Source organism: Cnephaeus nilssonii (assembly GCF_951640355.1).
Source record: "Cnephaeus nilssonii genome assembly, chromosome: 10".
NCBI lineage: Eukaryota > Metazoa > Chordata > Mammalia > Chiroptera > Vespertilionidae > Cnephaeus > Cnephaeus nilssonii.
The window spans coordinates 26,693,358-26,719,522 of record NC_137081.1 but is presented as its reverse complement, the minus strand read 5'-3'; the positions used below and the strand labels follow the sequence as shown (position 1 = coordinate 26,719,522).

The following is a 26,165-nucleotide window of genomic DNA, read 5'->3' as shown; positions in this document are numbered from 1 at the left end:
AGGGTGTATTTAATGGCCTGGGTGTGAAAAGTCAGGATCTTCACTTGAAGAGTGTTTCCGCTTTCCAGGCAAATTACTGCACCCTCCGACCTCCTACACTTTCACACCAACCCCACCTTTCTCCCAGGTGACGTCCACACTGGTTTTAACAAGATATTTTTGAATAATAGTGCTTATGAATATCACCTTTGCACATCAGCAGACTATAGAACAGAACTAAGATTTAAATTTTATTTTTTTCTCTTGAAAGTCTAGCATAATTATACCTTTTCTATTACTGAACTGAAGGTTACTTTAAATTTTTCCCATTTAACACTTCAAATATTTAAATATGTATATTTAAATATCTGAATATATATCAGAGAGGAAGGGAGAAAGAAAGAGAGCGAAACATCAGTGATGAGAGAGAATCATTAATCGGCTGCCTCCTGCACTCCCCCAACTGGGATGGAGCCTGCAACCTGGGCATGTGTGCTGACCCGGTACCAAATGGAGATCTCCTGTTTGTAGGTCGAGGCTCAACCATGAGCCACACCAGTCGGGCATACACTTCAAATATTAATGTAGTTTTAATTTGTTAATGTCATTCTCCTTAGCACTTTGCAACAATATGTTAAAGTACAGAACAAAGTAAGGTTTGCCCAGTATATCCTGCATACCTGTTTTCTTAAGGTGGACATGAGAGGACTGTGTTTCTGGCTCCTGTCCCCACTAAATATAGCATTTTCACTAAATAAACAGTAGAAATAATAATCCTGCTATTTTATTAGCATTGTTACTTTGGGTAATTAAAAATGTAGGTATCTACTTATGTCTGTACATAGGGTTTTTTGGTGTTTTTTTTTTTTTTTTTTTTGGTAGTCTAGTCAATGTAAAGATTACCTTTGACCCATATATTTCCATGGAAGTGAGTTTTAAAGGATTAATTCAACAATGATGTTTTATCTGTGGTAGGTAAATATGTGATATGCAGAGACTTATTCTGGAGCTTTAATCTTAAAACAACACATTATAAAAGAGGCCAAATTCACATTTCATCATGACTTTTGATCTTTTCTCAGGAAAAGACACATTAATGAAAAGTGCCCATTCCATAAGCACATATATTATGTTTTATGCTTTCAAATAGGCAATATATATTGTAAACAAAAAATCAACTGCATATTCTTGCCTCAAACCTCACTACAAATTAAATAGGACCCATATATTCATTTTGTAGTGTATTGGTGTTTATAGTTGTCCTTAATCTTATTCTATAATGTCTGCAGTCAATGCATATTTAATCTATTTCTATTTTAATCTAAAATTAGCAAACAAAAAGTGGGGCACCAGTTGGGACACAGTAGATTTTTTTTTTTTTTTCTTATTCATTCAGGAGAAAGCATTGCCCAGCATTGAACTTGACTGTCAAAAGATTTTTAGTCCTCTTCCCCCCACTAGTGGTGATGAACGGTATAAACATTTGTTGTAGGTATCACAGCACATGTCTTCAGGAAAGAGCATCAAGAGTGGGGTTCAAGTCCCAGATCTGCCATTTCTAACTATGTGAATGAGACTTCACTTGACCTTTGTTTTTCAGTTCTTTTCATCAGACATAGATTAATTATTATGACTTGCAAGATTATTGCAATTGGTCACAAGAGAAAATGTTAAGTCAAATCTATTTAAAAATTGAAGAAACAAAATTAGTGTTTTTGTTTTTTTTGTGTTTTTTTTTTTTTTAAAGAAAATGCGAGAGGCACACTAAATACTGAATTGACTTGATCCTGTGGTGGACAGACTCTAGCCTCCCCTGACCCTCCTCTTGGTACACAGACTATTTAGAGTGGAGAAGCAGCCTTTACTAAGTGATCAAATATTATGTTCCCAGTGACAAACATCACATGTCATCTGAGAAGGCCTCTTGCCTTCTTTCTCAAAATGTTTAATTGTAATCTAACCACAAAGAACCATCAGACAAATCAAAACTAAGGGTTGATCTGAAAAAGCACACACACATACACACACAAAACAACAACTGTTATGGACTCTGGAAATGTCAATGTCTTAAAACAATCAATGAGGATGAGAAATATTTGTGATTAAAAGAGATTAAAATAAAAGCTAGTAAGGAAATGTTACATATGATCTTTGATTGGATCCTAGATTGGGAAGAGGCATAGTACTGGGCACTTGTGGAAGTTTAAAAATGGGCTTCCTGTGAGACCATAGTATTGAATCATTACAATTTAAGTGGGATTGTTTAGAAGAATGTCCTGTGTCTTAGGAGACACATTTTTAAATATTTGGAGATGAAGTGCTATGGTTAAAATATATTGACACATGCACATGTGTGTGTGTGTGTATGTGTGTAAAAGTGCTTGCTGATTTTTCTATGATTAAAATTTTTTCAAAATCAAAAAAGTAAAACAAATAAAAGCTCTTGGACGTTCCATCAATTAAAGATTCCTTTGGATTTATAATATTTTTGTAATGCTAATTGGTCAGTAAAGTATGCTCTAGCATAATCTCCACCTTCATAGGAGGCTAAATTGAGATAAGATCAGGTAATTAGTGTTTAAATTATAGAGAAACAGCTCCTGAGCAAATTTCTGCCTAATATATTAGATGGATCACTTTCCCCATTTGTAAAATGGGAATAACAATAATGATCATGTTAAAGTACCTAATTCTCCATGAACTAGTTCTCCATTTGTTCTTCATCCCCTTATAATTTCCTTCCAATATTTCCCACCTCAACATTTGTTACCACTACTGTAATGCTAAACTGCTTGCATTTCTGTACAAATTGTATGGTTTCAGACTCCCCACTCCTTTGCTAATCATCTTACCTCTATAAAGGCCTTATGCCCTCTTATTAAAACACTAGAGGCCTGGTGCACAGATTTGTGCACTGGTGGAGTCCCTCGGCCTGGCCTACACCCTTTTAGCCTTTTGGCCTACAACCTGGGACCCCTCAGGGGATGTCAGAGAGCTGGTTTCAGCCCGATCCCAGCAGGCCAGGCTGAGAGACCTCACCAGTGCACGAATCTCTGCACCAGACCTCTAGTATGCATATAAGATCTTTGCTTAATCTCTTTTCACCCTCCCTGCTCCCCACTTCCCTCTGAGAATCATCAGTCTGTTCCATGTTTCCATGTCTGTGGTTTCCACTTCTGCGTTAAGCATCTGGCCCCTGGTGGTCAGTGCACATCATAGCTACCAGCCGGTCAGCCGGTCGGTCAGCTTGTTGGCTGGTCACTTAGGCTTCTATATATATAGATTGGTCAAATGTGACATCCTGGTCTATAAAAGTATGCCATTAGACTCACTAAGCTAGATTCTCTGTCTTCTGTACTCTCCTCGAATTACACTATTTGCTAGTGTGTGTACATGTGTGTGTCCTTTACTAGGCTGAAATTCCTTGGAATTCAATGAGTTTTTATTAAACATTGTGCCTGTATCAGAGCCCCTGGCCCTTATCAGATGGACAATGAAAGTTTTGAGAGGTCTCCTGCTGGGACATCTATGAAAGCAACTTGCACATTCTAAAGTGCTAATGCTAATTACTGCAAAGTGTCAATGACAGTCACACCGGTTAGTTATTAGTAAGGACAGTGACACTACATGCTAGTTAGTGGGTTGGTGGTGCAAGAAATGGTGGAACAACGAGGGGCGTGGGACACAAGGCTGGGTAAGTTGGTGTAAGGTGGAGGCTGGAGGCTTTGGAAAAAGAAGGATAAGGTAAAATAGTCAGAAATTAATTTTATCCACACTCTTTTTTACCAGGACTGCTTGCAAGACGATGACGTATAAACTTATCAAGTCACTATTGGAAAGTTCGCACCTAGCCATGCCATCCAGTGAATCATTTCCCTTGGGTGCAGCCACAGCACCCAAACCCTCCTGGAGTACCTGGGAGGCAGGGAACGGTGATGGAGGAGGAGGAAAGAAAAGGCCTGATGTGTTTTACTCCAGACCAGATGATCAGTGGGCCTCCTGCTGGGACCGCTACAAGCCATCCCTGCTTTTAAAGGACATAGAAAAGGATGAAATGCTGCCCTCTTCTGGCAGCTTTGGCAAATCTTCACACACAGTTCATTATACAGGAGAGTAAAAACAGTCCCATTCTGTGACTCATTTTGAGAAGGCATCATAGCATGGACATAGACTTTCTTTTAATATAATATACTGTAGTAGCAAATAGCTCTTTGTCACAGAGAGTTTTCACACCTTTTTTTTAAAAAAAACTTTAACTTTGCTTTGTATTTAAATTTGGCTGCTGGAGTAGTTTTAGAAATTCTGTAGGCGTAACACAAATTCTGTGTACTGAATCAGCCAAGAGAAGAGTTCTCTTGTGTTTAGGGCACCGTCTCAGCAAAACAATAGCAAAAAGGCGAGTGAGAAAAAGGAAAATGAATATTTAGACTTCAATAATGATATGCAAAATTTAGAAAGAGAAAGTCTAAATGAAGTCAAGTAGAATATACAATACAGACTGTGATAGTATGATTTATAACAAGAAATATGTACTTGATTTTCTCCCAAGAGAAACCATTTCTTGCACAGAGCTCCTGATATCCCTGGAATTTTCTCGAATGAGAGCTATAAAGGTGTCTTTTGTTATGTTAATGAGATGACTTTTAGAAGGTATCTAAGGATGGGGACTGTTTTTCAGTGGAGCCAACCATGTGAATTTTCAGTCTAATCCACCCTGATCTCAGGGGAGGGGAAAGGGGCTGGAGAGTGAATTCAATCACCAAGGCAACAGATCTAATCAATCACAGTTATACAATAAAGCCTCCAATGAAACCCAAAGGACAGAGTTCTGGAAATTCCTTCCTGGTGACTATGTGGAGATCCAGGGAGAGGGGAGCCCTCAGAGGGCATGAGAGCGCCCTGTCCTTTCCTTATACCTTGCCCTGCACATCTCTTCCATTCTGCCTATTCCCGAGTGATGACATTTCATAATAAACCTACGATGTAGGAAGTACAATGTTTCTCTTAGAGTTCTATAAGCTGCCCTAGCAAATTAATTGAACCCAGGAGGGAGTCACGAGAACCTCTGATTTACAGCCATTTGTTCAGAGCACAGGTGGTACCCTGAACTTTCAATTGGCATCTGAAGTGAAAGACAGTCTTATGGGCCTACCTTAACCTGTGGGATCTGGTACTATCTTCAGGTACATATTGTCTAAATGGAGTTAAATTGTCAGACACTCAGCAGGAGAATTGCTTGGTGGTGTGGGAAACCCCAAACATAAAAATCTGAATTGATGAATACATATTGTGGTTGGTGTCAGACTGCAGATATTATGTAAGTTTTATATTATTTTAAAATAAAACGTTTTCTACTAAACTATTTATGGGGAGAGGACTTCATAATTACTCCCATTATGGGCTATAAAGATCTGACTCTGCTCCAATCCTGGTTTATGTTCTGTCCTAGATATATACCTGCATCATTGCAGTTTATATTTCTAAAGTGGTCCCCATAATACACTAGTTCCCTTCCTGTTAGTAAAGCTGTTTTAAAAAAAAAATTAGGAATGACTTTAATAGAGATTCCCTTTGTAACAGGATAGTAAGAAGCTGGGAAAATTCCTGAACAAGGGAAAGAGGGAAACTGAGGCAAGAAAATTAAACAAGGCCAGACAGTTTGGGCAGCCTACAATCAGCTTGTGAATTGCAAGACCTTATCTTCCCCAACCAAAGACACTTGAGCCAGCTAAACCCAAGGACAAATGAAGTCTGGGCAGGGGGGTGGGCGGGGGGGGGGGGACCTTGAAATCTATTGGGACGGGGGAGAGTATAAAACCCTGGAACCTCCACTAGGCAGGGTAGTCAGACCAGATGAGTTGCCTGTTTGTGCTTTATGCCAAGTATATTCAGAATAAATCCACCTTCTTTGCTTCAACACTGCTTTCTGTCACTCATCTGATTTTTTTCTCACGAGCATGACAAGAGCCAAGGAGGGCAGAGCCGGCCCCTTTTGACTCAGGCAGCTCTCTTTCAGTGTGAATTGCAGTCATCCTGTTACCTTTCTCACTGGCACCTGCATTTCAATTCTCCAATTCTCTTCTCTAGCTTTTTTTTTTTTTTTAATCCTCACCCAAAGATACTTTTCCATTGATTTTTAGAGAGAGTGGAAGAGAGAGGGAAAGACAGAGAAAACTATCGATATGAGAAATTGGTTGCCTCCTGCACACGCCCTGACCAGGGCCCAGGCCGGGGAGTAGCCTGCAATCAAGGTATGTGCCCTTCACCAGAATCAAACCTGGGATCCTTCGGTGTACAGGCTGACACTCTATCCCCTGAGCCAAACCGACTTTCTCCAACTTTTGTCTCTCCTTCCAAACAGCCAGTAAAACTAGTTAATGAACTAGCTGATGTGGGCATATGGGATGACTAAATACAGATTAACCTGCGATTTCCCCCCCTGTTCTTTTCCCCCTCCCAAAAGTATAGAGAGGTATATTCAAAAGTTAGACAGCCTGTAACTGCAGGAATAAAGTAATGAAAAGGATTTAAAACAAATATAAAAAAAACATTTGTTCCAGCTTTCAGTGAGCATGCTGCTTATTATCAGAAGCAGAATATCTTTTCTGCCATAAAGCAGTTTTGTTAGATTCAGTTACATATTTTTAAAACCCTCTTACAGATTGCAAGGTGCACTTTAGACACTAGGTGGCGGTAAGTGTCCACCTAATGCTGTGCTACTTTCCCCAAGCTTGGCTCGCCAGCCCCATCTAGAGCTTGACATTGGTTTCAATCCTTACAGACTCTGATGGGGACGGTTTCTAGGATGTGGATGTGCTAATATCTGGCAGCCCAACACTTCCATCGCTTGTAGCTCTCAGATGCAATGATCAATCTGTAAAGCTTTAATGCTACTTCAACAGCTATCTATGTACAACTCAAGCAAGATCTACTGCAATAAATTTGTAACTTGACCTCTAGAGTCTGAGCCAAAGCTTCACTCTGGACCATACTGACATTTGTAATAAATCTAGCAGCTAACTATTTTTGGAGTCTCTATTTTCTAAGCGTTTGATAAACATTGATATGGAATTGGAAACCGCAAGGAGTAAACTGTAAAATCCTCAGCTTTACTTTCCCAGACACACCTATATTATTGGTTTAGTAAACTAGACCACTCTTGGCATTTACAGAGGAATAAATGAGGGCCTGAAAGATTTTTTAAAATATATATTCCTTTTACTCTGACTTTGCTTAAGAAATACAAAGGAGAGCCAATGGATACCCATGTATTAGCTCACATACACTTGGCAAGACTGAATGCTATTAAAATTCAGGCCTCGTGATTACATAACAATTTATAATGCATTACCCTTATTCTTTCTTCATTAAAGGAAAAATAAAAAACAAAAATGTTAAATTAATGTAATGGGATATAAAATGATCCTGAACATGCTTGTGGGTAAATACATGTGCATATCAGAAAACAAGGCATTTAAAACAGTGGTCTGGGGATGCTCAAGTAAATGCTGACACTGTTGACAAACTTTTCTTGCATCTGCACATCTTTTGTCCTGACCCTTGCAGATAACAGCTTCCTGTGAAGCCTTAATATTTCATCATGTTCATTCATACTTTAACTCAAATAGGAGAGTAAGTTGTATTAGAGAGCAGGAGGCATTTCTGAAATGATATCTTAGTTGATTCCTTCTCACTTTGGCTTCAAAGTCACACACGAGACCTACAAGGTGAGAAGAAATGCAGATAGACTCCCTGTTATATTGTAAATAACTGAGTGCCTAATTCCCTATTTGGAAAAGAAATAATGAAATAATCATACCAAGGAGGGGATGTGAGAAACTGTTCTTTCTCAGATGATGGGAAAATGAGATACACTCTCTAGAGAATTTAAAATCAAGTAATTAAATGGACTAAAAAGCTTTTTATTATTACCATGAGCTAGCCGTTCTATACAAGGTCAGTGATATTGGGTGGGTAGAGCCATGGTACAGAATGAGTCTCACACTTAGGATTTTTCGGCCAGCAAGAATGTTGAATTTTTGGAAGAAGGGAAAGAAGTAGAAAGAACTATTATTTTTCTAGCAGGTAATGTCTATCCAGGACTTTATGCACATATGTCATTAACCCTCAACAACAATGATACAAAGATAACACTGCCCTAGTTTGAGAGATAGGAAACCAGACTTTGAGAGATTAAAGAATGTATTCAAGGTCACACAGCTAATAACTGGTGAAGCCAGGATTTGAACAGAAGTCTTACTTCCTTTGAATCTCAGGTGTTCATCCAGCTGAGTAGTTAAGATCCTAGACTTTGGTACTTAATAGATATGCCATGTCCCTTTGGTATCCTCAGTTGTGAGGTGGAATGGTAATTGTACCCACGGGGAAGAACAGGGCAATGGAGAACACCTGCAATGAGGTAGGGAAACTCTCAGCAGGCACAGAGATGACAATAAATGGTGCATGGTTTTCAGCATGCAGACTTCATGTAGGAGCCCTGAAGAACTTAGTATCCCTTCCATGTGTTAATGCTGACTATATACTTTAGCTACCTCACACTTTTCCTTGTAGCCCTGGTGTGTTAAGCTGACAACTCTGATTCTGAGAGAGGGACACAGGCAGGTTTTGGAGACAGCAAAGTCAAATGGAGCACACCCTCAAGGTCCATCTGCCCCACCCCAACTCCTGTTTGTCAGTTGGTATAAGACTTCTTAGAGAACATCCTCATGTGTATTACACTCTGCCTCCTACTCATCTATACTAATAATAGAGGAATATACAAATTGTCTGGGACACCGTCACAGTAACAGTAATGACTAAACAGAACAGCAGGCTGCATGGGGCAACCAGGCTGGCAGAGGGGTTAGTGAGGGAAGACCAAGCGACTGAACAGCAGGCTGTGTGGGGTGACCAGATCTGTATGGGGGAGCAGTTGGGGACAACCAGGCCGAGGGGGGTGTCAGTTAGGGGTGATCAGGCCAGTAGGCAGAGGCGGTTAGGGGCGATCAGGCAGGCAGGCAGGTGAGCAGTTAAAAGCCAGTTATCCCAGATTGTGAGAGGGATGTTTGACTGCCAGTTTAGGCCCAGTTCCCAGGATAGGGCCTAAATGGGCAGTCAGACATCCCCTGAGGGGTCCCTGATTGGAGAGGGTGCAGGCTGGGCACCTTTCTCCAATCAGGGACTTTTTGTCAAACACTTAGAAAATAGAGACTCCAAAAATAGTTAGCTGCTAGATTTATTACAAATGTCAGTATAGTCGAAAGTGAAATCCTCCTCCCCCCATGCACGAATTTTGTGCACCAGGCCTCTAGTAGTGAAAAAATTACAAGATTATTGAATGGGGGGGTGAGGGTTGCAATGAGGACAATGGGATGGTTTGCTTAATTTCATTCTACTCAGTATTGGCGTTATCGAGAGACTGGGACTACTGCACTTTAAAAAGTGACTATTCTGCCACTTGAAATATACAAAAGTTAATAAGCACACAATGCCAACTAATATGTCAGAATTTCTCAGCCCATACTGTAGTAGGTTGTAGAAAGCAATCTGAGTTCCTGAATTCTTGGCATGAAAGTGCAAATCAAATAATGGCCACATTTCATTACACTACTGGGTTTGGTTGCTACTTAAAGGTAATAACAAAATTTTGCTTTCCCTTTAAATATGGCACTAACTGGAGAGAAACCCACAAAGCACTAAAGCCTCACAATTTTATAAATGAATCGGATGGGGCTGCTGAGAGCACACATAGGTCATGCTTTTGGCTGGTTGACTGGTTGGTTGGTTGGTTGGTTGGTTTGACACCTGCATTATTTCAAAGCAACTCTGCCATCATACATGGCAATAAATCAGCATAACCACTGGCATTCCCATTTGTAACATGAATTTATTCCATATGACACAGGGCTAAATCTAATCTCTTTGATAAATATCATTTCTATAACAAATACCTACAATTTCTCTGTAACGTAATCTTTGTGAACATAGCACTTTATTTTACAATGGGCAGTGCAGACAAACCCTTCTCCACCATGATGCTGACACTAATTGTAAACTTTGTGGCATTTTCCACATCCCCCAGTTGGGGTTTTTCATACTTGGAAATGCTTGCCAGGTTATTTCTACGTGGAATGAAGGGAAAGGGAGGCATTTGACAATCTATGTGTAGCCTGAGGTGGGAAGCTATGTTGATGACGTGAGTCAGCTTTTGCTGACTGGCGGTGTGCTCTGTTTCTGCTCACCTCCTTCCCCATTTCCATTATATGCCATAACCCTGGGCATCTAAGCAAGCCAGCTGGGTAAAGGTCCAAACACAGTGCCCTCACTTCAGGTCTGAGAGGAGGACCTGGAACATCACAGCGTATCAACAACAGCAAAAATGGTTGCTCAGCACTTGCACGTGGGGTGGTAGGAAAAGGGGCCTCTTGGTCAGGTTAAGTTGGGTGGTACATGCCCCTTCAAACAGATCCCACTCCTTCCTCTTCCTGGTACTGTGTTCTTCCTCCACCACCAAACCTGAACTTCTGGATGGAAGCATTTGAAAATGCACAGTGTATACAACTGATCGGATGAAGCCTTGTAATACACTTATTCTAACTGTACTGGATTTAGGGCTGGAATTGAGCACTCGGAACCTTGGCAAAACAAATCATGTCATCGATGCTATTGGTAGCCGGAGAATTCTAAAGAGAACGTACATTTGAAGCTTCTCTATTCCTAATATTTGGCTTTGTTTTTCTACTTGATCCTAAGCATTGAAGGTGAAATTAAATAAGAATACACCCTTTAAGGTTATGTTATTCAGCCATGTGGACAGACATTGAGGAGATGACATTGGAATCCCTGCCTATGTCCTCGTTTGAGTATTTATGTTAATATACTTGGTCTCTCCCTTTGTTTGGAGTCTTCCTCCTGCTCTCCAAACCCCTACAAGTTCCCTGAGCAAATATCCTGGCTCTCTGGGAAATGAGAGCCCAGAACTCACGGTCTTAGTAGTCTTCGCAAAGCCTCAAGGCAGAGTGTGACTGATCCAGTGGGATCAATCAAAGCGTCTCACTGTTCTAGAGAGATTAAGAACTAAGGAAAGGGGCAAAGTCAGACTGTGTGAGAAAAACACTTTTCAGGCATAGAGAGAGAGACATCTACCGAGAGAGATAGCTAGTACATCAGCAAAAGATCACAAGTGTCATACACTGTCTGGGCATTGGACATGTCCCTGTATGCTGAGCACTGTCCTCGTCACAGAATCCACCTAAGTTCTAAATCTTAGTCTTTCACATGGACCGATCCTTAATCCCTATTTTTTGAATGATTTATCTTCCATTTTAAGAATGTATCTAGGAAACAATTTTCACATGATATCCAGAAACACACTCTGGATACGTGTTCAGCTACAGACACTCTCATGTGTTCTCTCATCATCCAGGAGAACTGGCCTGATGCTGGTGTGTGGACAGAGCTAGAGGGCCTGCAGGAAGACAGAATTTAAGTCTGCTCTGCAGGCAGCCCGGGCAGGTGGGGTTACACCCCAGAGGGGTCATCAAGCTCAGGGGGGTGTTCGGAGCTAGAGAGAGTTTAGAGGGCTGCCATCGAAGGAAATCAGCATTTGAGAAATAATCCTAAAGGGCGGGTTGGAAGGAGCTGGGCTTGTTCATCTGGATAACAGCTTCTCAGTACCCCGAAGGCACCAGCCCAAGCGAGGCTGTCCTGGAGGGTGCAGAGGCTGCTCTCACAACACTTAGGGCACCCAGAATAAGAGATAATGGCGATTTTTAGATTCCTAAAGAGATTTGGGTCTGTCAGACTTGGAAATGTAAGCCCAAAGGAAATTACAGATGGCCTTTTCAACCCCCTCCCCCAAATTAAGGATAATCAGTTTAGAATGATAAGCAAGCCTCAGGGAGAAAATGAAGGGGTTTAAGTTCAACACTAGATCACTTTTAGCTCTGTGGTTCCTTGATTGGACATGGGGAGCTGTTATTTAAAAAGGTGAAGTGTGTGTGTTCGTGAGTGTGCGTGAGTGTGAATGTGAGCTAGCATGCATGTGTGTGTGTGTGTGTGTGTAAGAGTTGTGTATATGACTGTCCACAAGTGCATTGTGAGTGTGTGTATGTGTGTGAGTGTCTGCACATATCAGATGATGTGGCTCTCATCTTCCTTCCTTCCCAGAAAAGCCAATGCAAACAATTCCTGGAAACATTTCTCCCAGAGAGCTGGCACTTCTGTTTAGACACACGCCCTGGCTGCTCCATTGTTGAAGGAAAGCTTGGCTTACATAAGGCTGAGTGCATTAGCTGCTAGTCCCTCACCTGCTGCAGGGAGACCATAGATGGTGCCACCCCCAATGGGATGGGAGTCACTGGAGAGGTAGGCTTTTTTCAGCCAGACATAGAGGAATCAGAGGACCATCACTTGCTAGCTATCAAAGTACACACACCTCTTTCTTTACCACAGAAGAATAAAAGGAGAAAGTGATGTGCTCCAAGTAAAATACATGACTTCAATACAGTGTTGCTTCTATAATCAAGAAAAGCAAATAGCTTTCTTGCATCAGGCCCAGAAATTCAGTCTAATTTCCAAAGACCTGCATTATAACAAATACCCAAATAGGCAGCTGCATTGCGGTAAAATTCCAAGGAAATGTCACTTTCCCCTAATTACCTGTGTCTCTGTTGTTTATTCAGACGTGAAGGAACAAAGAGAAAAATCTGCTTCCATCTCTCTGAGTTTCAGAGAGTGCTGTAGGTTGTGGAGCAATCTCTAATTGCATTAGAACTTGTACTTCTTTCCTGAGCTGCTCATTTTCTCTCACAGATTATGAAGTTCTGGTCAGATGAGATTATAGATTTCTACAAATTTTGTGCCTGCTGTAGTGACCAGAAGCCAGAACAGATTGCAAAGGCCAGCAAACGTTACCTTCACCTTTGTTTATACACAAATAGCTATGCTCTGACCCTATGAATCCCAGCACCCCAAGCACCCCCCCGCCCCATGCCCCTCCATGGTCAGTCAACAACAACTGCCTCTAGATTCTTTGGGGAGGGCAATGATTATTGGCCTGAGCTCCTGGGGTGAGCATCAGTTGCCTTTGGCCACCTGTGCACCTCTGCTGGAGCATGTCAGGCACTTCTGCTTATTCCTCCTGCAAAGCTTCTTAGCAAGATCCAGCCATGACATGGAGAGATAAGTGAAAAACTTGAACTGAAAAGAGATAAGAGGTGAACAATCTGAAAGCAAACACAGTCCCATCTCTGTAATCAGTCGTAACGTGGCGAAATGGCTTGGCCTCCCTTAAGCCAGATGCTTCATTAATTAGCACCACTGAAATTATTTAGGGGTCAGCAATGGCTTTTGCTTTCAACAGGTCATGGAGTTTTCCATTAATTAACTAGTAATAAGTCTATTAACCTGATAGTAAGCATTCTGAGTTTTAATATTTACTGGGAATCCTGGCATTGGAAAAACTGCTTAAAAAAGTGACCAGGGTGATTGTTTGTTTGTTTGAATACTAGTTGTACCATATTCTGGTTGGTGTAGGAATAGTCACTCTTAGAATCAACATGTTTAAATATCTTTCACCATTGCCTTGGGTTACCGAGGAAAGGGAGGTGTCACCCTGGTAGTAATTTAAAGAGACATCTCAGATAAAAGCATGGGTTTGGTGAGAAGAGGTTCATCAGTGAGTAGGCATTGACTTTAGTTCAATGAGAAGTCATGGGAATGCAGAGCAAGAGTCTTCTGAGCCATGCTGACCCCTTTAGCCCCAGGATATAGGGCTAGGTGAATAGTTCAACCCTCACACGCCACAGAAGAGAGACTCAGAGTCCAGTCTGCTACTTTAGAGTCCTGATAGTCTGTCTGCAGTATGATTGTGGGCCAGCATTTCTGCTGTTCAGAGAGGAAAATCACCACTTACAAGCAACGTGAGGAGTTTTCCCCTGTTGCTATAATTTGAAGAATGAAGAACATCCCACTAGGCAAGGGGAGAGTTGATAATGTAGAGGCACAAAGATTGTATCTTTTTTCTGTTCCAAAAGTTTAAGCCTTTGTAGCCTGCTTTCATTGAGAGTTATAGGGGCTCAGGTTAAAACAAAAATAAAGATAATTAGAAAAAAAGATAAAAGAACACAAAACCTCTCTATGACACCAAGGGTAATGAGAGGTACACGTACTTGCACAATTGCTTTTATAATGAAATCCTCTGCCAGCTAGCAAAAATTCTATCCTTTCTGTAATTCAATTTTTTAAACACTAAGAATTGGTAAATATGATATTTTTAGAATATTTTTAGTCAACTAAGTTGGTAGTTTATCCTCGTGAAGTTAATTGTGCTATTTGTTTATTAATTCACTGTCTTATTGTTTCTACTTCTTTTATACCCAACAAATGTTTGAGCCAGAAACATTTAGTTATGAAGACATTTAACTTTTTAAATTAAGATCCAAGGAATTCTAGGTGACGCTTGAGATGCCCCTAAGAGAAGCTTCTTGTCTCTGTGTTTGTAGATGTCTCATATATTCATAAACCAAATCCTGTGCACATTTAAGCCAGACCAAATTACTAAAAAGCTCCATTTCTCCCATTAGGGAAAAAATGCAAATATTTTGCTTATGTTTTAAAAATAGCTTGACATTTTAAATAATTGATGAATATGCAATTTGATCCTCATTAATGGACAGTTCCCATAGAGGTATCCTCCCTAGTTTTATAATTTACTACTTCAGGAGAGTTTTATGAATGCACAGATAAAAGCTGGGGCGCAGAGAGATAACACTCAGGGTGACAACATCCTATTTAGCACCAATAACAACTAAAGGTCAAAAAAGTAAGTCAAGTTATTTGAATTCCTATGAAGTGAGTTACAGATAGTAACACGTAGTAATTTTTCCCCATAATAAATTCCCCCATACACAATGATGTACCCAAATGAACATCAGAGCAACATATTGTATTGTGAAGGATTAAATGATATTTCAGCTCATGTCTTTATTTTTTTGTCTCTTTTCCTCAGGTGATAATAGAGATCTCATTTACCATGCATGAATACTTATATCCCTTTCTGAGAACATTTCTGGTATTATTGGTATAAGAGGAAAATGTCATTTATTTAAAGATTGCCTTATTAATCTATAGGTTTTGGTAAATACCTACATATATCTGGTCGGTCAATTTGTCTTTATGGCCTAAGAAAGAAAACTAGCTGCCATGTTCAGTCCAAATCAGTTGGTATATGAATATTCATAAGGACATCAATAGTCACAGTGTTTTACAATCATGCTCCAAGCTAAATAAAAATAATAGTAAAATGGCCACAAATATTACAGTATAATAGGATAAGTGCTGAAAGATATGTACAAATTCATTAACAACATCTGTGAAAGTGTCATAGACAAAACATTTAAAAGGAAATCTACATAAAACAAAGTAGATAAATTTATCAAATGTTGATAAATTTCCAGAGACAGTATAAAAGTACACAAAATATGGAAGAGAGAAAGAATTTTAAAAAAGAACCACTAAGCCAATACAGATAGTACAGGTTTACTACATTTATGTTACAGAATGATGGAAACCAGAGACACAAACGATTTGGTAACAGCAAAGGAAGTTCCACCCATCGCAGGGAAGAGAGACTCTTGTTTCGGATGAGAACACAGACTGCCACACTCCTCCCCCCTGGCCCATACACACAGAGAAAAATAAAAGCAATGCAAACGTCGTCTACAGCCACACAGGACAGACAGAGGTGGAAGCGTTTGGCATGTTGCATCACAGGAAGTCAATCACGATTGGCTAACGATGATGGTACCTGGCTCTGTTGCAGGTCACTGGCTTGCCTGAGAGGAGTAACTGATGGCGGGGGCACACCTGATGTGGATGCAGATCGGCCTAGTTTGCAGCTTACTTTCGGTTCTGTCGACAAGGGGGAAAGAAAGACCAACTGTTAGTGGAGCAGTGTGGGCAGTGATGACAGCACTTGCAGACTCCCGTTTTGTGTAGCTAGGTACTCCTTCAATACACCAAATACTTCCTTCCGTTGTTTGCTAATCACTGGCAGGTGACCAGTGTCCTAACAGTTGACTCTAAAACAGAGGCTTTATTTGAAGTTGAGCTCCAGAGCATGAAGAGCAAATGACGAAGTGAAGCCCAACGCCTCATTCCCTTGCACATTTTACACCAACTATAGTTTATATAGAGTGATTACTGGAGCAACAACACCTTATTAGGGGAAAAAGCGAGCGACATGACGATTTTGGGTGCTTTATTTTCAGTTTGGTTCATAGAGCTCCTAAAATGCCCTTTCACCCTCTCCAAAATTTATCCTCCCTTTCTCCCTTCCTTTCTTCCTGCTCTTTCATTGTTTCTTTGTCGTTCTAATTTTGAAGTCTATATCATTGTGCTTGTGTTGACTACTTCCATTATGTCTTCAATGTAACATTTCTCTCACTTATCTCAATTTATTTTAAATTTTATAACCATTTTCTAAGACTTTTGCACTCTTTCATAATAATAGCATTTTTCAAAATTAAAAGCATTGCCCTAATTCTTCCTCTATTTAAGAACCGCAAATGAGCTGCCTAAACCATTGAGAGGAGACTTTGAAGATTAGAATTTGGGGATGGAAAGAGTTCCCTTTATCCAAGAAACAGAATTTATAGTAAACAGAGACTGTTGAGTTTCAGATCTACCAGAAGATATTTGATAAAGGAGGAAAAAAAGAGGGCATAAAAAAATTTACATCTTTGCTTTCATTACAAACTTTTATATTAACTGTCAGTTTGGAGTGCCTGGTATGGTCCAGCTTCTGTTTGAACTACACTTAAATTGTCTTTAATTCCACAGACACTCTTTGGAATTACAGAGTTAGCTATAAATGCTCCCAATTTATAAATTAGAAACCTGAGTGTTTTCTCTGTTGGTCAGTGGACTTATAATTCTCACTAAGGTGAGGAGGAGATCTAATGTGGAGAGACCCCTCATTAGAGGCTGTTGGCTTATAGTCTGGGAAAGGGCTAAGCTTGAATCCCTTCAACCATTCATTCTTCAATCCACAAGCATTTCTCAAGCCCCTCTGGGAAACAGGACCCCATGTCTACAGAAGAAATGAGTGCAGAACAGCTGTGATAGGGAGGCAGCAGAAGGAACTTGAAGCTCTAACTTTTAACGAGAATCATCATTTTCTGAAGAAAAAAAAAAGAATAAAGGGAGCTTATTGCTTTAAGGAAGACAATTGACAATATTTGTTGATAATGATACATTTGAGCTTTTAAGTAAAATTAAAATTTTGAAAAACTTGCACCCACCATTGTGTGCTTGACAATATCCTAACACTTAAAAGATGTTTCTTATGAGATCAGTGGTGATATTAATAAACGTGCTGTATTGATTTTTATAACAGAATGTGTCAACATATGGAAGACTTGCATGAGTTAGTGAACCGATATTTTCTAAAAGCATGACATTATAAATCATGTATGGGTAAAGATCCATTTAAAGTTCAAGATAGACCAACGGATTTTAACGTAACAGAGCATGATGAGTTTATTGATGTGTAACTAACTTCTATGAAGCTGATATTTGTTGACTTTTAGAAGAGTATTAAAGAACACCTATAATTATATGATATGCCTATTAAAATATTTCTTCCTTTTCAACTACTTATATGTATGAGGCCAGATTTTCTTCATATATTTAAGTAAAAGCAACATATCACAACAGATTGAATCCAAAGCAGATATGAGAATCTATGTTCCATTGAATTAGACATTAGATGTGCAAAAATGTAAAACAATGTCAATCTGATCACCATATCTTATAGTTTTGGAAAATACAGTTTTATGAAAGATGTTATTTATGTTAATATACAATGGTTTTATTTTTAATGAATAATTTTTTCATTCTCAAGTTTAATATGATAAATATTAAGGAACGCTTGTTTTGCATTCTCAATACCTTTTAAGAACATAAGGGGTCCTAAGACTGAAGAGTTTGTAGACTGTGTATGTGTACAGTCTCTGAGTCCCCAATAGTTCTCTTTTAAGAGGTAACATTTGACACAGTTAATTTTCCAATGGAGTGTTTTTTTAAAAAAATTGAAACAGGAAAATACTATGTTAAAAACTCCAAGGAATTTGGGAACCTCCAGTTGGGAAATTTTCTCCTAGACAAACCTCTATGGCAATGTCCAAGAAAAGCTATTACCTGCCTAAGACCTGAGGGAAGCCAAGAAAATTCTCAAGGAACTTTTTCAACATTTATAATAAAAAGCAAGCTTCAAGATTCATTCATTGGTTCTTTTTTTAAAATATATTTTTATTGATTTCAGAGAAGAAGGGAGAGGGAGAGAGAGATAGAAACATCAATAATGAGAGAATCATTGATCAGCTGCCTTCTGCTTACTCCCTACTGGAGATCGAGTCCGCAACCTGGGCATATGCCCTGACCAGGAATCAAACCGGTGACCTCTTGGTTCCTAGGTTGACACTCAACCACTGAGCCACAACTGGCTGGGTTTTGATTCTTTGATGTTCATAAATGAAATGTGTTGTAGTAGTGAAATGACCTCAAAAATCCTCATGATTAATCATAAGATCACTGCTTTACTCTTCCTTCCTGGTCTGCTTTTTATGTTTTAATTTTGTAACAATGTCAATAAGATCTTGCATAGCTTAAGTTTGCTGTTTGCTAAAATTGTCAGTAAAGTTTTGGTTGTAAATGTTTTAGAAATAAAACAAAAAATTATTTAAAAATAAAATTCAGGAGGAATAGTGACCATCTTTCATTTTTGCCTGTCCAGAATACATTTACCCTTTTTTCTGGAATAGCAGTTGAATTTCCATTAGAGAACAATAGCACTGGTTTTCTTAGTTCTTATGTTTCCACATTAGGAGCTGCCCCAACTCTAGCTCCAGAAGTGGCCCTGTGACTAAGATTTGTGCAATCATTCCATCTCCTTGGCCACACTGATTGGTTCAGGAATGGACATGTGACCCAAGTCAGTCAATGAGAGCTGCCTTCATACTTTTTCTGGAGCTTTTCATGAGAGCTACTAAATTCATATCTTATCAGCTGAATGACAATGGACAATTTGCTGGATATCTTTAAGGTTCAGATTGCTCACAGATAAAATGGGAGAAATAAAGGTTACCTACTTTATGAAATTATTGTACAAATTAAATAAGATAATAAGTGTAAAGATGTTACCTCATGTAATAAGTGACCACCATGTAACAAGGTCTCAAGAAATGTTCACTGTTTTTATTATTTAAAGGCCCCTTTGATCTTTCAGCTCCTCTGTTTATAATATAACTAGAGGCCTGGCACATAAAATTCATGTATGGGGGCGGGGGGGCATGTACCTCAGCCCAGCCTGCACCCTCTCCAATCTGGGACCCCTCAAGGGATGTACGACTGCCCTTTTAGGCCTGATCCAGGTAGAATCAGGCCTAAAAGGGCAGTCGGACATCCCTCTCACAATCCAGGGCTGCTGGCTCCCAACTGCTCGCCTGCCTGCCTTCCTGATTGCCCCTAACCCCTTCTGCCTGCCAGCCTAATTGATGCCTAACTGCTCCCCTGCCAGCCTGTTTGCCTTAACTGCCCTTCCCTACAGGCCTGGTTCCCCTGAAGGCCTGGGTCCCCCCCTAACTGCCCTTCCCTGCAGGCCCGGTCCCTCCCAACTGCCCTTCCCTGCAGGCCCGGTCCCTCCCAACTGCCCTCCCCTGCTGGCCTGATCGCCCACAACTGCCCTCCCCTGCTGGCCTGATCGCCCACAACTGCTCTCCCCTGCAGACCTGGTCCCTCCCAACTGCCCTCCCCTGATGGCCATCTTGTGGTGGCCATCTTGTGTCCACATGGGGCAGCCATCTTTGACCACATAGGGGCAGCCTTCATGTGTATTGGAGTGACAGTCAATTTGCATATTACTCTTTTATTAGATAGGATAGAGGCCTGGTGCACAGGTGAGGGCCAGCTTATTTTCCCTGAAGGGTGTCCCAGATCAGGGTGGGGGTTCCCTTGGGGCATGGGGCAGCCTGGGCGAGGGGCCCGTGGTGGTTTGCAGGCCAGCCACACCCCCTGGCGACCCAAGCGAAGGCCCTGGTATCTGGGATTTATTTATCTTCTATAATTGAAACTTAGTAGCCTTGAGAGGAGCCAAGCCTCCTGCTCGCTCCATGGCCACAGCCATTTTTATTGGGATTTATTTATCTCCTATAATTGAAACTTTGTAGCCTTAAGCGGAGGTCAAGGCAGGCCTGGGCTGGGGAAGTTTAGCTTCCTCCATCACAGGGGGCAACTCAAGCCTCCTGCTCTCTCCAGCTCCATGGCTGCCACCTTTTTGTTGGGATTTATTTATCTTCTATAATTGAAACGTTGTAGCCTTGAGTGGAGGCCTGGGCTGGCCAGGGTGTGCGGAAAGCTTGGTTTCCTCCATTGCTGGGGAAACCCAAGCCTCCTGCTTGCTCGGTTGCCGCAACCGTCTTTGTTGGAGTTAATTTGCATACTCGCTCTTGATTGGCTGATGGGCGTGGTTTGTGGGTGTAGCAGAGTGATGGTTAATTTGCATATTACTCTTTTATTAGACAGGATGGATTCTACACTGCTTTTTCTCAGCTGACACAGGCAACCTCATTGGCAGTCTTGCCCCTGCCACACAGCATCCTTCCCTCCCGTCTCTACTAAACTGTGTGTTCTGTGAGGACAGGCATCCTGTCTATCTCATTCCTTTCCATGAGTGACATGATAACTGATACCTGAGGACTTGAAGTATTTATTGAATGAATTATTTTAAACCATAGATTAAAGACAAAAGCCATTGTAAAAGATAGATTATTTGTACATTTCTTAGTAATATAAAGAAATTTCCCTCATTTCTTCACCTTTTTCATGTTTCCAATAAAAAGACAAAAATACATTCACCAGTGTTCAATTGAATTTAATTAACAATAACAACAACAACAAAACAAAAAAATCAAGGAGGGGAAATTGCAGTGCCTGTTGTGGACAGTAGATGGCAGTCCAAATACTAATTGAGATGTAGTCTGCTCAGTTCACAGAGCTTCCCAGAACTAGTCTCTGTAACAGCCCAGTGTAAGTCAGGAAAAAACCTCCTTTTTTTGTAATGTCTTCAATGGCTTTTCACAGAAAGAGAAAGGGCATTCTTTGTGACTATAAGGCCTTTCCAAAGAAAGCCAACTTCTGCCAACTGGGAGCAACGTCAGGGTGAACTCCTCAGAGAGAGGGCAGAGGGTGGGGCCATGTTCCCTGCAGTGGAAGACTGGAGGAGCTGGCAGAACCGTCAAAACTCAAGCCAACGTGTTGTCTTCATGTTTTCAAACAGGACTGAGATTGAGAGCCCAGTAAGGTGAAGGCACCTTCTGCATTATCTAAATTTGTATGCTTGGTTAATTATTTTCCCCCAGTAGAATCAGAGAATAGTTGAAAATTCAGAATTTCTCTACTACAAATGAAATTACTGTCAAGTTGTATTTTTTTCCAGTAGTTTTCAGGGTATCTGTGTAATATACAATGTCATGGTTTAGGCATATGTTTAGTAGAAATCAAATTTAAGGGAATATATATACATATATTTACATATATTTTATACATAGTATATAATAATAATTTAGCTGACTTTGCATATCTGACCATATAAGACCTTAACCTAAAACCTATAAGTAGTTTCATATGTACTAGCATATGCATGCAAACACACACACACATACACACACACACACACACACACACACACACACACACACCCATCAGTTACTATCACCAAATTCCTTGACTCCAGACATCTCCCATTACGTTGACCATTTTGCTAACAACATAAAGTGGAATAAGGATATACATGGTTTAGAGAAAAGCCTACAAGCTACTGGACCACCAAGTTCAACCCTGTCTCAGTGAATTAGGGACAACAATGGCTCTGGAGGTGAGATCAAGTGCCATCATGGGCAGGTAGGCATAAGCCCCTGAGGGCAGAGGTCATCTGTCATCCCCTCATAGTCAGCTGTTCAATCAGGTGTCCTCAAGGTTTGCTGAATGAGTAATCAAATGAACCAAAGAACAATAAGCATCTACAATTTTGCTATGTTTTAGGAAAAAACAACCACATGTGTAACATGCTTGCTCAGGTGCTTGAAATGGACTTTTAGACCTATCAGACAATCAGTTAAAAACATCTCTCAGGTACAGGAACAGAGAAATTTCATGACTAGAGAGTGGAGAAACTGACTCACATTGGATTTATAAGGAAGGTTATGTGGGCAGTATGTCACCTTCATAATTCTGTTTCCCTGGGTTTAGGATGGTAGTATATTAATTGACTTTTGTAAATCTGATCCCTGAATTTAAAATCCCAGGAGTTCAGAGTATAGTTAAAGTATGGGGAGAGAGCTGTACTATGGATCAGAAACCCCAAATCATTTCTTGATTTGTCTACTACTTTTACCAATGAATTTGGATAATTTACTGGATTCCTCTGGAGCTGCAGCATTTTGGTGACCTAAATAATCAGTTCATAATAGCAGCCCACAGATATACAGGTTTTTGTGAAGATAAAATGAGATAGCACTTATAAAAGTATTTTAAAAGTGAACAGATGGCAAATAAATATAATACATTATTTTAAACGGGTCATAGATGATCCACAAAGGTGAAACATTTAAGTTCCATAATTCAGATTAAATGTCATTTGCCATCACCTTAGAGCAAATTTTGTAATTATATCAGGTTCTGTTTTCCTTAAATGTGTGCATTTAACTGTTAACCTGAACACAGTGGATCTTAGATGCCATCAGAAAACATTGTGATTCTTATCTCCCCACAAATCAGTTCCAAAGTCTCTGTAAAATCTGGTCTCTAGCCTTTGAGCACCCAGGTTCCCAGGCTACAGGCTAGAGCTGAGAGTTCAGTTAAGGACAGCAAAACTCACTTTGATCACTTCCTTTGCAAGTTCTGCTTCTGTGGTCTCGCCTTTTGCTTTGGAATGTGAGAGTAATTACCTTCTATTATTTTGTAACCGGCTTTTATAAATAAACACTTTTGTTATTTAAATTGGCTAACTCACTCCAAGTCCTCCTTTTCTGGTTTGTTTCTCAAAGCCCAACCACCAGTATTAGGAGAAATACAAATAAAACAATTTCTCTGGGAAGACAAATTCTAGCAGACAGAGGGCAGCTTTCCACAGAGAAATGAAAGTGGGGCTACTGGGGACCTGACTCACGTTGCTCGCCAAAGCTTCTCCAAGTGAGCATTCTGCCATGTGTTTACTCCTACAACGCAGAAAGGGAGCCTTAAGCTCTGGAGTGTGAAAATGGTGAGCAGAGCCTAGCAACAGGGCGTGGCCAACGTTCCCAGAGGAAATAGCCAAGCCCCCAGTTAGGACTGGGAAGGAGAGCAGATGTGAGTGAGTACTGCCTGCTGATTCCCGAGCCCACTGTGCTGAATGACAGCCTTGAGGGCCATAAATGACACTGAAGTCCACAGCTGCTTGGGGCCACAGGAAGCAAATGATTCAATTCAATGTTTTCTTGAAAACTGAGCTATATTTAAAAATTGTGAGACTTCACATAATGCAACTTAAAATCTGGGAATGTTGAGCGTTTCTTATGGCGAGCATCAGCTGCCACTAAATAGCTTCTGTCCCCTAGAGAGCGCTGTGCTTTCCAGGTCACCTGCACTTCCATCACTCAGTCCTGATGTTTGTCAGTTTCCAATAAAATGTCCTTGCAATGCAGAAATATGTCCCCACACCTATGCTTCTAACAGATGTGGAAATACATCACCTAGGCCAAAATGACTTCAAGTTTTAAGAAAAATTGCGAAAACCATTTTTTTTTTAGAGCAAAGGGCATTCTTAGGCATGTAATGTGCAAGCACAACCTGTCTGCTCTGAAGGAGGCACCTCTCCTGAGGCACTTGTTCATGTTACCTGCCTGTCCTCCAGGCGCCTCAGTTCTCAGCCCGTGGGGACCTTCTTCTCAGAACAGCAGAAACACACAAGGTTGCACACACAGAGGCGGGGGTCTTTTTTAGATTGTTCCATATAGGATTAAGCCAAGGCCTTCTGAGTTAACTTCCAGAAATGGTTCTTCAGTCCATTCAGGACCAAGTCAGGAGAGATCTATCTTAGCTTTTTGTTCACCTCCCTCATCCTGTATGGAAAGTTCCCTCTGTATATTTCTACTCAGTTAATAATCATGAGTTTTTCAAAGACCTGATATAATCTTGGTTTAAGACTCAAATCCTCCATTTCTTTCAAGTCCAAACTAATTTTGTTATTTGAATGATAATACAGTACAGCCATAGTCAATGGTAGTGAGATAATACAGTATATAATAATAATGAAAATAACATTTAATTAATAATCTAATTTTCATTCAATAGTTTTGTTTCATAAAAAAGCATAGTAAGGTCTTTGAGTGACAGAAACCAGGTTTCATATAGATTATGGGGTGTGTGTGTATGTGTGTGTATGTGTGTGTGTGTGTGTGTTCCTCAAAACCATTACAGAGCAAGATATAAGCTGCTTGGAAACTATTTGTTGAGTGACCCAGTTGTTGAATTCTGAATTTTTGTCAATACCATACTTACTTGTATAATTTCCACTTTCACCCATTATTTTCATGAGCTTTTGGGTCCCCAGTCCACCATCGCCTTCAAGAATCACCCTTCAGGGAATCCCTCACTTACTAACTACAGTGAGTTTAATAATGTGCCACAGCAACCAGTGGCAATGTTAATTAGAATTGAGATCTGACACACTCATTTGTTTTACTTCAGCAATTCCTCCATTCCTCAAAAGAGCTGTTATGAACAACATTATCAAGTGGCTAAACCACTTTTGGTAAAGCAATAGTCTGTGACTGAGAGCAGTTTGTGTGTGTGTGTGTGTGTGTGTGTGTGTGTGTGAGAGAGAGAGAGAGAGAGAGAGAGAGAGAGAGAGAGAGAGATGAAATGCAAGTGTCAGAAGCAAAGTTGACAGGTGGGGATTTTTAGGTAGAACAGGTGGAATCCCCTTGCCCTCCAGTGTAAGGTGTGGAGTTGAGTTCCTCTGTTGTTTTGGGAGGAGGGCTGTCTGTTACAGCGCTAGTGTATTTTGCTAGGGGACTAGTAGTTCAGTGGCCCAGTGGCAAGGAGACAATAATGACCAGGAAGTGTGAAGAGAAGAAGGAGAAAGAGTAAAGGATTCATTCCCTTCTGTTCCAAAAGAGTCTCCGGAAGCACAGAATTCCATATTCATGTAGTTATTTGTTCTAGACAAAGACCCTCTGATGAGCATTCTTCAAGTACATTTTAAGTAACATCCAAGGTATGTGAACTTCAGATATTTGATATTTTATTGGATACATTTTTGTTAGTGGAACTATGGCATTTTTTAGAATAGTATTGGCACATATTCAGTTTTTTCTTTTCAGAGAAACAAAAACTGCAAAACATAAACATTTTTCATTTTCTACTTTTCCCCCTCAAAACTGGTATAAGGGTAGACTCGATAGATATAAGTGTGATGCTTATAGGTAGAACAGGTGGAAGCCATATTTGGGAGCCATTGACTTGTTCTAAAAGTTCAAGTAAGTGTGATGCACACTTACTTTTGAGTGGTCACGTCAATAGTTTCACTTTCACATAAGAAACCCTGACTTGCACTGACTTATGTAAATGACTATACATTAGTCCCTACTTTTCATATTTCTTTGAATGTGGACTCAAAAACGTCTTTATCAAATATGCAATAAAAATATGTCCTTCCTTCACCTTTGTTTACCACCTTCATAATCTCAGGTGGAGAATGTGAGGGACTCCAGAAATTTATGTCATTTCTTCTGGTCATGAAACAATTTACTGCTCTACAAACAGCTGAAAAGACTCAGGAGAGATCTAAATGCCATAAAGCCAAAAAGATGCTTCCGGAGTTTTCGGTAGGAGAAAGTCAAAGTTCATTATAAATTCTGTTTACCCTCTGAATTTCTTGAAGGATTCATGTCACAGTGTCACAGACCTATTACCCATTTTTATGCAACTTACTACGTGTTCAGTAAAAGTGAATTGGGGACCGTCTCATTGTTTCATCTCCATTTATTTCACAAGTTCTTCATCCTTTGCTCACACATTAAAGTGTTTGGATTCCCCAGGTCTAATCTCAGTTTCTTCCACCTCTATTTCCTATTCTCCTTGTTTAG

The 26,165-nt window shown here is 40.2% G+C and overlaps 1 protein-coding gene across 2 annotated transcripts in view; it reads right to left on the bottom strand.

The window, feature by feature from the left end:
• The window catches only part of NYAP2 (neuronal tyrosine-phosphorylated phosphoinositide-3-kinase adaptor 2), a gene marked incomplete at both ends in the record, with an annotated part of 208,201 nt that overhangs the window by 17,807 nt on the left and 164,229 nt on the right, over positions 1–26,165 (bottom strand). The window contains one exon of one of the 2 annotated variants that reach the window (XM_079781824.1): positions 15,788–15,891. In XM_079781824.1, coding sequence (XP_079637950.1) covers positions 15,788–15,891 — 104 coding nt within the window. Of the gene's footprint in view, positions 1–15,757; positions 15,892–26,165 lie in introns of those variants that run through there. The other variant, XM_079781825.1, reaches the window with a different exon arrangement.